Genomic DNA, 13214 nt, shown 5'->3' on the forward strand with positions numbered 1-13214 from the left:
GAAGAGCCTATTTTTCCACCTTAAAAAATGAAATAAAGTTTTGTTTAGATTTTTGTGACAGAGTTTACTTGTAGCATCACTAATGCCTGCAACTGGGTTTTGCCTTGCAAAGCAGGTAAAATAATGGCATGAAATAATTTCTTTACAAGGATGAGTTTAAATGGGTGATTATTTAAAAAACGCAAATGGACTTCTATCTTATCTAATACTGTATAGTAATGATGTCAGTTCCCTAAATAAGGTAAATTCCATAAAACATTGATTTCTTTAATGAGGATGTGAAGCGTTATTGAGAAGTGACTTTCAGATGTTCAACCTCTTCTGAAAAAAGCAAGTGGAAACCTGCTGGAAGTTTAATTCAGTATTAGAGGGGCATTAATTCTGACAAAATGCATAAATTACCTTGTCTTCAGAAGGTTGCTATGAAGTAACAGATGAGGCCTCAGTTATATGCTCCTAGTTTTACAGGTTGCTTGTCTTACTAGTTGCTGCTTTCTGAATCTTTGTGCTGTCATTCACTTCCATTCATTTTTCCCTCTTCTGTGACCTGATTTTGTTGTCCACTGACATTTCCATGCAGTAGATTCTTTAAGAGAAGATATCAAGATAATAGAAACTTCTGTAACTATTATCAGGAAAGCATGAAAAAGGACAGCCATGATACAAAGTAATGTTTAGGGGAAGGGGTTAATAAACCAAGTCCTTAACTGTTCTCCTTTCCCAAGCAATCTTCAGGTCCAGGTATTTTTCCCTGTGAAATCTGAAGTCTACTAAATAAAGGTCTATGAAACACGAGTTTACTAGACTGTTCCAACAAATAGTAACCACATTGTTCAAGTTTACAACTGAGTCATAGTGGTGCCTGAAGATGGTTGACTATGAGCTAAGCTGAGAATGGCCCAGACTCAGCCCCAAATTATGCCTTTTCACAATACTTTTCTAGAACCCCAAATGATCTGGTAGTAAGATATATTTAAACAGCATCACCAAAGGTTTTTTAAAATAAGTAATTGAGCAGTTCCCCTAAATAGTAATGTAAATTATGAATGTGTGATTATACTTAGTGAGACATTCTTTCTGAATTGCCATTTTTCAAGTATATTTAAGATTATCAATATTACAGTCATATTTTTAGTATTTTAAGGACACTCATACAGTATTTGCACATCCCAGAGGTATATTTTATTCATGTTCAGAAAAGTTATTAAGAATAACACTAAATATATTCTCTTTGCTCAGCAGTTTCTTCAGAAACTTGAGACACCGAAGTCCAACCTTGTGCTAAATTTGTTTTTTCCTGTAAATCTGGTTAATTGACTGGAACGCAATCAATTAGTATTATTTCATTTCACAGAACGGTGTTGGAATTAGAAGAACATAAAAGAAGCTGTGCTGAAGTAGCCAAATTCTATTGCTTTCCTTAGAACATGCCATATTTTAGCCCTTGCCACCTGATAATAAGGAAAAGATTAACTTACAAAGATTAAATTAGATGTAAAATTAATGTGAGTTATTTTTATGTACAATTCTCATGAAAATAGCAAGATAATTAATTGCTATGAATTAGGTCTTAGCAAATATTTACAAATAGCATGGAATACTGTGCTTGAAAATGTAAAGTCAAATGAATAAATTGGTTTGAATAGAAATGCATTATTTAAGCTTTGTTACCTTATTTTTAGGAGTTTATGGGCAACTACAGACTTTCTGCTCCCCCCATTATACTGACAATCAGAGAAATATACAACACATTGGAGCTTGTAACATGGTCCCTCCTTTTGAAGATTGTTTGGTACCAACATCTATGGGTCAGGCAGGTTTTGATGTTTTCCATAAAGCATTTTCAGCACATTCTGGTATTACAGGTATGACAATTATAATATTGTGATACTATTATTTAAAATAAGTACATGTTCTTTTATACATTAATGGCTTCATAAACAATTCCTCGAGGCAGGTGAGATCCAACTGCAAATTGACTTTTTTTCCAATTTGAAACTCCGGTCGTAACAAGATATACAACTACCCAGCTCCAGAACCGTCATCGTTGGAAGTTTGGTTCAATTTTAGTTGAGAACAAAATCCATTCTCACATTATTCTAACTTGTGGAATATTGCTTTATTTCCATATTTATATCTTATCATTTATATCTCCAATGAAATAATTCCTTACACTCAATAGATCATAGTTTATATTATAAACTATGAACATTACATCATTTGCTATGATAAGTCGATATCACCCTGTGAGAACTTTATAACTAGCAAACTGACACTCAAGATGTTTGAAGCCTTATAGACTCTAAACCAGGTTCCTGTGTTAACTGTAAACAGTATGATGGAAAATAAATAAGAGGGAGCTAGATAAAAATTTCTATTTGCACTTTCATTACATCGCAGCAGCTAGTAACTTCTCTTCTGGTTTTTAAAAAGGATCCAACAGACTAAAGACAGCCTCCATATTTTAAGATTTCTCCCAAATGCATAATATTTATGAATTGACTCAGTTACTATCAAACATCAAGGGATATTTATGAAATAAATGATTGAAATTGAAAAATTCTACATATTAATAACTGCCTTGATTCTGTATTTACATTTAATATTTCTAATGTTTATTCTTATGTCTTAACCTCTGTAAAATAAATTGGTTTTGTCACTACTATAGATGCACTAATTGAGGTTGATAGAGAGTAGCTTTCTTAAGATCACACATTCAGTTCAGGGCAGAGTATTCTGAATGCATAGCCTTCTAGAGTCACTCTCTATCACTGTCACTTGCCATTTTCTCTTCACAGTTTTATCTATTAATGATGAAACATAAATATATATTAACTTTAATAATAACCTTGCCTTGTATTTTCAAGATTTCATAGGCTCACAGGGACATGTGGGAAATTTTAACACTTATACTGTATCTCCAATTTGCTAAACAGAGAAGGAGCAGGTACAGAAAAAAGTAAACATCCGTTGAAGTTAGAGCAGAGAAACAAAAAGCAGAGGCTTCATGTGTTCCTCAATCCTCTGTCCTATCCCTGTTTCAATTTCTGACAAAACACTTTTCCTCCTTCAGCATTCTTAGTTCTGCCATAGTATTTCTTCTCTTAATATCCTTTTCTCCCCTAACACACACTAATCTCCAAATATGCCCAAGGAATCCCCCAAGGAATTGCTTGTTGCCATTTTTTTCTGTCTAAAATAGCTCAGTTTTTCAAGTTAAGTTTGACTAATGCCCAAATATCTTCATTTTTCTCCAGTTTATGATTTTCCAATGGCCTTTGGCGATTCATTGCGCAATGGGATGGAAGATGCAAGTTTCCTCCATATAAATGCTGTGGATCGTTGTCCTAGTCAACTGTCTTCACTTTATATGGAAGGCTGAGGAAGCACAGACTACAGCTCTGCGTATCATCTCAACCATTCAGCCTATTATAGATCATCTTCTGTTGGTCTCTGAAACTACTTGCTCAAGAAATAAAGAAAACATCACCGGAAAGATCCCAACTTCACAGCTGCAGCTAATATAAGGTGTTGCAAGATGTTGGGTGACATGTATTTGCCAAATGTGAGCAATTGCTTTTAATTTGGCCTTTTCTGTTGCATAACCGTTTCCAAAAGAAAATGATTACTGCACTGCTTAGTATATTTTCCAATGAATTGTTGGAATTTTTTAAACTCTCTTGGAGGAATTCTAAAAAATGGTCAACAACAATGAACTTCTCACAAAAGCAGATTTCTAAAATAAAGAACCTGTTTTGCAGTGCTTTGAAATCTAAGCACGTAATCTCACAGGATGGAGGGTGAAAAGGGAATGCATTTTTTTGTGATACGATGTTGGTGACAATAGTACAATTTGAGTTTCTTTTCAGCATCCAGTATTAACTGTTAGCTTAAAGAGGTGCGCTGGTGATTTTTTTTAGCCATGCATACCTGAAGAGAATTTATTCTACTGGATTTATATGCATTATAATTTAATGTTTATATTTTATGTGATGAATTCTCCATAGAAAATTTTAAAACACAGATATACAGACTTAGAATAGATATTCTCCATTAATGCTAGCAAATAATTAATGCCATTTTGATAACTTTCACAATGTTTGATATGCATGTGAGAAAGATAAGAGCAGTGATCTGAATTAGTACTGTGTTGCAGCGAGAGGAAAGCCAGTTCTCCCCTCTCTATCAGTCCTCCCACTGAAACTGATTATATCTTTCTTATCTGCTATTCTAATTTTACCACTCAAGTGGAGAACCAAATACAGGAACAGAAATTGGGAGGAAACTGAGGATTTCCACTGAAAAAGAAGAAAATAATTAAATATCTTCTCCCAAATTTGAAGTTCTGATCAAAAACATATCAGCCTAGCATGTCATTTCAGATCTTTGAGGTCACACATAGTTACATTTTTTCAGAAATTTTGTACATCAGTGAGAGATATTTTGTACTTTATTCATCATGTATTTTAAAGGTTTATTTTTCCCACATTAATATTGCACATACTGTATGCTAGTATATAAATCTGATATAAATCAGTTTTTTTCCTACTTTCTGTCCTTTTTGCTTAAAACAGTTAGCACATCAGGTATTAACTCTATTGCAAAGGCTTTTGTGTTGGTTTTGAATGGTTATAAATTGTTTGGAAAGTAAAATGTGGATTTGCCTTTCAAGGTATGGTCTTTTATCATAGATACAGAGACATAGAATTCAAACATCACCCTTCTTTGTTCATTGTTTACCTATGGCTTGTTTAGTCATATTGTGGCCAACTCATTTGAAAATTTTCTCACTGTGCATAGAGCTGTTATTGCTAAAGAAAAAATATCTGTGAAGATATCAGCCAAAGGAATTGTTTTACATAAACTATAGTAAGAATAAGTAGAAAATTTCTAAAAACATCATTCAAGCTTCCAAAATCCTGATACTGAATTATATTTACATTTAAGATGCTTTGTAAAATTATTGGTACAGTGTAGCCACATTTTAAAATATCCACTACTAGTATAAAAGCAAAGTACATTTATTCTATTCTAGCAAAAAAATCTGTGTTGCTGAAATCCCCTTGCTGAATCAGATCTTGATTGCACTTTATTGCATTCTTCTGCAGGTTAAAAAGATTTTGTATCTAGTAATGAAGAGGCTGAATCATTTCTATAAAAGCTTGCATTAACAGTGCCAAAACCCTCTGTTTGGAGGATGGAGTTCAGGCTCTCTTCTCCCAATTCGTACATAATCCCATTTATCCGTAGCCAGGTTTCATGAGAAATTGCCTGTAGATCCTTGCAGCAGCTCACATAGGAGGAGGATTGAAAATGAGTATTGAGGTACTGTGGGCCAGTCCTTCATTGCCTCCAGGGCCTTCCCGTGGACCAGATCTAAGCACCCCAAGGGCCAGATCCAACCCGCGGGCCTTGAGTTTGACACCCCTGAGATAGATAGATAGATAGATAGATAGATAGATAGATAGATAGATAGATAGATAGATAGATAGATAGATAGCATTAGACTGCATAGATAAATCTTTAGATTTAGGCTTAAAGCTTAAAAATTAAAAATAAAGATGTCATTCTCATATTTTTTTTATATCTTGGTTTTATTTTTTGAAAAGCACTCTGTAGTCCCCAAAGACTGTTCTTGGTAGCTTAACAATGCAAGCTGCATGCAATCTGTTAAGAAAAGCCAGGAGCGTTTTGCTTTTATTGAAAAGAAATACTTATACTTGCATTAAATGCCACTGAAAATAGGACTTCCATTCTTTAAGAACTCTTTTACCACTCAGAAAAATGGAGAACTGGGATGTATGGACATTCAGGTTTTAGTAGAGAGCCTATTCCCCCCTTTCTATCCACCTTTGTCCCTTGCGCAACCATTTTTCGTTGGCACCGAAAGTGGCAAACCCAAAAATCCTGTCCAAAAAGATCCGATCCTCTCCCACCTCCCAACAATCTAATCCCATCCAGGAACCCTTAGCAAGGCTTCATTTGGGTGGCCATAGAGGTAGAATTGCCTCTAACCTTGAATTCTGAAATGTGTGAACAAACATCACATCTCAGAATTCAAGGTTAAAGGAAATCCTACTTGTGGCCACCCAAATGAAGCCTTGTCAATTTTACAAGAATTTGACTGCGTTTCTTGAGATTCATTAGAACAAATTAGTTTAAATGTTCTTCGGGTAAAAAGTTAAATACGCTATGGAAACTGCCATGCTTACAAAGAGTGGTTCATTTTCAAGAACACCCTGTGACTTCCCTGAATCAAATTAATATTTCTACTTCACATTTAATTAGCGATATCACAGAATACATAGGAAAACTAAATCTGATGACATAATCTGGGATCTTCCTTATTTGGTGAACGGCACCAAACAAAACAGGGTCATGTTGTAATACAAATATTTTGCATCGCTTAAGTTGGCTATTCTTACCTGTATAAAGAAGTTTGATATAAACTATTTTTGTGTGAAGATGCAACTAAGAAGCATCACTATATTAATATATGTAGTTTACAGAAATAGACTGCTACGTTGCGCAACCAACCAACTCCCATTGCATCATCATGGGCTTTAATCTATATAGAAACCAGAATTTCCATACACACTGCACCAAGGTACTTGCTTTCTGCACAGCCATTCATAGCTAAACAATGTGAAGAATGCCACTGTAGGATTGAATTGTAATTATTACATCCTTTCCACTATCCTCTAAACCAGGGGTCCCCAGCCCCTGGACCAGTACTGGTATGTGGCCAGTGGTGGGATTCAAATAATTTAACAACCAGTTCTCTGCCTTAATGACCAGCTGGGTAGGCATGGCTCATGGTTCATGTGACTGAGTGGGCATGCCAACTCAACATCACTCACGTCGATGGGTGCTTTGCCTTAGCTGTTACAATATAATAAGGGTTAACCGGAGAGGCAGTTTCTGTAAGCAGGGCAATAAAGATTAGACTAGAAACAATACCAGAATGTTTCCTTCTTGCCTTCCATACATGATTAGCCCTGTAAAGTGGGGAGGAAATGAGATTTCTTCCAACAACCGGTTCTCCAAACTGCCTAGAAAGTTAACAACAGGTTCTTTCAAATAGGTGCTGAATCCCACCACTGTAATTAGGAACCTGTCCATGGATCTGCACATGTGCGAGATCTAGGTAGAAAACATCATCCCCCCTCCCCCCCCCCGGCTCCATGGAAAATTTGATTTCCATAGAACTGGTTCCCGGGGTCAAAAAGGTTGAGGACCACTGCTCTAAAATCTTGCACTATTAATGATTTTTTGGAAGCTTGAAAATAAACTTTTTTTTCCAGGCTGCCTGGGCTAAATCAGGGATGGGACTGCCCATCTGTTCTTCAAAAGCATTTATATCCATGGTAGGGAAAACTATACACTGGAGTTAATAATAATGTCACCTTTTTAGTACTCTTGAATACTATTATTACAAAACTTTTTTTAAAAAAATGTAATTGTGTTTATTGCCCATGTTTTGACTGTGCCATTTCATAGCAACCTGCTTTTTTTGTAATTTGTAAAACCAGCACTTTTTATGTGTATTTTAAAAATACAGATAAAATCAAAGAAATGAGTTTTAAAGTTAACAGGTTTTTGAACACAAAGTAGAGTGTCTTGTATAATGTTGTTAATGCAAAGCACTTTGGGAAGAGAAGAAGGTAAATGAGAATGTGTTTTCTATCACTCTTAGAATTTTTGTACATATTTTATATGCTCCTTTATAGAGAGTTGAATTTCTTATACCATGTTGTACATCTGGCTGATTTTGCTATAGTTGGCATCTATTCCTTTTATATCATATTCCCTAAAATAATTAGTGTGAGTTTTTCTATTAATATGTATGTTTTGTGATTGGTTACAATTAATTTTCATATATTGGTAAGTTATTTTTTGCCTTGTTTCATGAAGTCTTTTTTTAATATGAAAGGTGAAATGAAGGGTTTGTACACATAATAAACACAATAAAATAAAACTGAAAATGTGTAACACACCAATCAGATTCCAAAATCTTATTTCAAGATCTGGTTTAAAAATAAAGTTTACCTGACCATCATATTTCATTACAGGGATTGATCCCAAGGTGGCGCAGTGGTTAAATGCAGCACTGCAGGCTACTGCTAGATCAGCAGGTCAGCGGTTCAAATCTCACCGGCTCAGGGTTGACTCAGCCTTCCATCCTTCCGAGGTGGGTAAAATGAGGACCCAGATTGTTGGGGGCAATATGCTGACTCTCTGTAAACCGCTTAGAGAGGCCTGAAAGGCCTATGAAGCGGTATATAAGTCTACTGCTATTGCTATCATGGCTTAACTCATTTATATAATTAAAGAATGATAAAGGAAAACAGAAAGAAAGGAAAGATGCGATACCTTGGTGCTCTCTGAGCTTGGTTGTTTTCTTGCAGACGTTTCAATTATCCAACTAGGTAACATCATCAGTTTTAGTGGGTTTCTGCCAGTGGTGGGATTCAAAAAAATGTTACTACCGGTTCTCTGGGCATGGCTTGGTGGGCGTGGTAGGGAAAGGATACTGCAAAATCCCTATTCCCTCCCCACTCCAGGGAAAGGCTACTGCAAAATCTCCATTCCCACCGCACTCCAGGAGAAGGTTATTGCAAAATCCCCACCCCACTAATCTGTTTTCCAGGTCCGTTTCCCTGTGCAGGGCAACAGAAGAAGACCCGGTTGATCAGCTGGGACTTGGGAGGCAGCAAATAGATCTGGGGGCAGGGTCAGCTAGAGGTGGTATTTACCGGTTCTCCGGACTACTCAAAATTTCCACTACTGATACGCCAGAACCAGTCAGAACTGGCTGAATGCAACTACTGGTTTGCGCTCTGTTTTTATAATCTATTTCCTTCTAGCACTGATGATGTAATCTATTTGGACAATGAAGAGAAAGCCACTATAAGAAAGCAACTGAACTCAGGGAGCACAAGGATCCACAGTTTAACCCTGAGTTACAAATATTTTCTTCTATTGCTGTATATGGTATGTCTTCAAAGGGTTTGGGGAAAGCATTAGGATCGTTTAACAATAACCATGAAATTCCAAGGAAGAGGAAGAACTCAAAAGTGGAAAAAAGGAATACCTTTTAAAGTAATTTGCAGTTTGGAAAACTATGTTCAGAAAGTACAATGATATGTTGCAGTGCTCAGTTTTTCTGCACATAAGCATACATACATATGATTTAACGCTATCCTCAGGTGATTATTGAGAGGGGGGCATGACCTTCATGAGAGATTATTGAACTATTAGAATTTCCTACTAAACTCATGTTTTAAACAATAACTAATATGCTAAAAAAATATTTGCCTGAGAGAGAACTTTCTAGAATGTAGAAAGCTTCATTATCATAACACAACAAAGCATGACATAAAACACCTCACGAGACACCCCTCAGGTGTTTCTCGTGGATCTGAACCCAGGCCTGGAGTTGCTCTTGGCTTTCCTTGGGCCTCTCTATTTAGAGGTAAGTCTCCTTGTTACCAAGAAGGGTATGTTTGGGAAACGATGAAGAAAACCTACCAAATAGATGCTATCCTGAGGAGTCTATCCTTATACTGTCTTCAGGATCATAGTTAGACACAGTCTGAATAATCTTTCCCTTTAAGATAGCAACAAAACTCAATCCTTAATGTTTCCTTATCTCTGTCACCATAACCACATTTTAACGGATCGTTTTAAACATTGAAATAAACTGGCCTAAGGGATACTATGATGCTGGTGGGAGGAGAAGGACTTCTCAAACTAATCAAGGTTATACCCTGTCCTAACATTGCCTTCATTGACAACATGTTGACTAACAGGATATTTCAAGTTTTCACAGAATTCAATAGAAGCAGATACTGTAACTTGAATAATGGATTATCATAAGGATCAGTGCTATCCCCTGCTTTTTTTAAAACTTGTATATCCATTACCTGCCTGAAACATTCTCAGAAATGCATTTATGCTGATGATATCAATCTCACAGTCCAAAGAACCAACTTCAGTGATGCAGAGGACATTCTCAAGATTTCCAAAAGGTGGATGACTACTTCAAAAAATGGCACTGCCAACCAAGCCTAAAAACCCCAGAAATAGCCACATTCTAGCTCAACAATAGATATACAAATTACTTGCCTTCAGTGAAGTTCCTGAACCGTATTTTACAATGTAATAACTCTGGGGGTAACATTGGACAGATCACTAACCTGGCAACACCTGGAAAAAAACAGCTGCAAAATTGAAAAACTACAATTTAGTGAACAGACTGGCTGGAACAGACTGGGATGCTGATGTCAACATCCTACAAACAACAGCCTTGGCTTTGGCTTATTCCACAATTGAACATTGTCCAGTGAGTGGTTGAATTGCACTCACACTCAAATGGTTGATGTCCAACTCCAACAGACCATGTGTATCATTTCTGGCACGTTTTATCCCACTCCTGCATATTGGTTACCAATACTTAGTAATATCAGACCTCCCCCACATTAAAAGACAACAAACCTTTATTCATCTATGGTCAAGGACACTGAACAACAAGGCTGTCTCTATTCATCAGGACAATGCACAGCCCATCCTTCACAAGATTGAAATCCCATAGGCCAGCTTGGAAAACAACTACTTACTTACAACTAACCAGTTTAATTCCAAGAATGTCTGGAGAGAGGAATGGTCCAAAGCAGGGGTCTCCAACCTTGGCAACTTTAAGACGTGTGGAGCTTCGCTAGGTGAGGAATTCTGGGAATTAAAGTCCACAAGTCTTAAAGTTGTCAAGGTTGGAGACCATTAGTGATCCTTCTACAAAATTACCTGGTTTTGACCAGCTTTGCTTTTTCTGGTCAAAATTGAACAAAATTAGGTGAGATATCAGAAGAGGTGCCTCTGCCCTGTATCAGTGGGGATGGAAAGATTCACCTTGTGATTGTGGTGCTGTTATGCAAACTCTTAAATATATTTTGGAAGATTGCCCTGACGTACATTCTCTGGTTCTCTAGACGTTTTGCATGAAGCAACACCAGAGGTGTATTTAAGAACCTGGATTGTTGAATTGGATATTCAATTATGATGCCACTGCCATGCTCCCATAGAAGTTTTGCTTAGAATTATATGGACTGTGTATATATATATATATATTTCTCTTCTATCATGTTCTCATCATATACTAAATAATAAACCGCTATATACCTAGACAAAAAGAACATATCTGAATGCATAAAATATATGATAATGGAGTATCTAAGCCATTATTTAATTATTTATTGCACTTATAAATTCATTTACAGCCTAAACAAATTTGTCGTATATTTATCATATTTGAAAATCACCTATCTCACAAAAATTAAAACTGTAAACATCAGAAAACAACAACCATATCAAAACAAAAATGATCATGTCCACAGTCCCATAAGATAAAAAAGAGATAAAAAATAATATTTGATAAAACAACCCTCCTAAAAAAGAAGAAGGAAGTTCTAAATATAGCTAATGTCAAATTTTCCAACTGATTTTTATAGGAATGTTAATTTTGTTCACCTTTTACATAGTCAAGCCTTTTCACAATTCTTAATTCATCTGTTCCCTCTACCTTCCATTCAGTCCAAACATTCTTATTTGAAAGTCAGATATAGAAATCATTCTACCACATCTTTTCATGCCATTTATAGATTTAAAGCCAAAGTAAATTTTTCAGATCGTCAGTATCATTAATGATTTACAAAAGGAATGGACTAGTTTAGTGAATTGTGACAAAGCAGTTTTTATGTTCCTATTATGTTCCCAATATGCCTTTGAAGTAACTAGAAAATAGCAACTCATACATTATTTCAACTGCACAATCTGTGTATGTGTGGGTGATTTGTAAATGAGAGGGACGATGCTAACAATAACTTCCACATGACCATTTATTTAATTTTGAAAACATTTTTTAAATATTTCTGCATGCAATGACCCAAATATATATCATGAATTTTCATCTGAATGGTGTCACATCAAGATCATGAAAAGAAAATACACAATAATACAGGGAAAATAGAAGCATGTAATTCAGGCAATGTTATTATGTCATCCAAAAATGGAGATAATAATATGGTTTTTTTAAAAAAATCAAGAACACTCTATTGTCCTTTTTACCATTCCCAGAGCCCTAGGTGTTTGTTAGTCATTTTTTAAAGTGATTTCCAACTGGGTTTAAAACAGGGCTCTCCAAAGTGGTCAGTATTAACCTCCAATCATCAAGGGATGATGATGGTGGTGGTGGTGGTGGTGGTTGGTCATACAGTCAACTACTTGCTATAACTGGATTTGGCATATTTTGTCCACATTCCTTCCAAAGATCTGGACAAGCAGATGTTATTGTTTGATAAAGGATTATCAGAGGATGTAAGCTGTTCCAAATAAAATTGCCTGGTGACGATTTTACCAATGCCAGTAGTGTTCAAGTGATGCTCCAGCTGCTTGTTTTATGGCTGGTGGCATTACAACATCTGCTTATTCCTGGTCCTTGGGAAGAACTCGATAGGTGGATAGAACAGAACAGAATAGAATAATTCTTTATTGGCCAAGTGGGATTAGACACACAAGGAATTTGTCTCCGGTGCAGAAGCTCTCAGTGTACATGTAAATACCGAATCCAATTTAAACATCTGGCTAGCTGTCTGAGCAACCCATAGCATCGAGTCATTGGATAATTCCCTGGATCCTTTGGCCAAATGTTGGGGTCAGGACTGACCACTTTGGAGAACTCTGCTCTTAGAGCCAATCTGAAAACCACTTTTTAAAATGACTTTAATCTCTTTCTTTTTAGAAAGAGATGGCATAAAAGGCAGCAAACCCTGGCAACATTCATTCCCTAGGCTCGCTGGTCCCATTCCGTGCCTTCCCAGCCTCTATGGTTCCCTCTCTATAAATGTTTGTCACGTAGATGTCAGAAAACGCATGACTGCCCTCGGACCTATTGGTGGCTTCCCGTTTTTATTATTCACGATTGTAAGCATGCATTCTTGGCATGCCCTTTTGAACCATGACTCAAATAAACTAGCAATGGACCTAAGGCAGGGAAGGAAGGAGAGGGGGGAGTAAAATGCATGGAAAAAGAATGATGCAATAACATGCCTCCTCAAGAGGCCACATTCTTTTGTGGGCCTTTCTATTGTTTTTAGTATGATGTAGAGTGTCAACCATGCCCTGCTGAGGAAGGTTAGGGATGCTAATTTCTAAGCACA

The 13214-nt window shown here is 36.4% G+C and overlaps 1 protein-coding gene across 5 annotated transcripts in view; it reads left to right on the forward strand.

Moving 5' to 3' along the window:
• Positions 1–5400, forward strand: part of GLIS3 (GLIS family zinc finger 3) — a 149438-nt gene extending 144038 nt beyond the window's left edge. For all 5 annotated transcript variants that reach the window (XM_032213229.1, XM_032213228.1, XM_032213225.1 and 2 more), the window contains 2 exons: positions 1683–1865; positions 3258–5400. In XM_032213229.1, coding sequence (XP_032069120.1) covers positions 1683–1865; positions 3258–3382 — 308 coding nt within the window. In that variant the 3' untranslated portion in view covers positions 3383–5400. The remainder of the gene's footprint in view (positions 1–1682; positions 1866–3257) is intronic.
• The last annotated feature ends 7814 nt before the right edge of the window (positions 5401–13214 follow it).

Source organism: Thamnophis elegans, chromosome 3 (genome assembly GCF_009769535.1).
Source record: "Thamnophis elegans isolate rThaEle1 chromosome 3, rThaEle1.pri, whole genome shotgun sequence".
In the NCBI taxonomy this organism is placed as follows: Eukaryota; Metazoa; Chordata; class Lepidosauria; order Squamata; family Colubridae; genus Thamnophis; species Thamnophis elegans.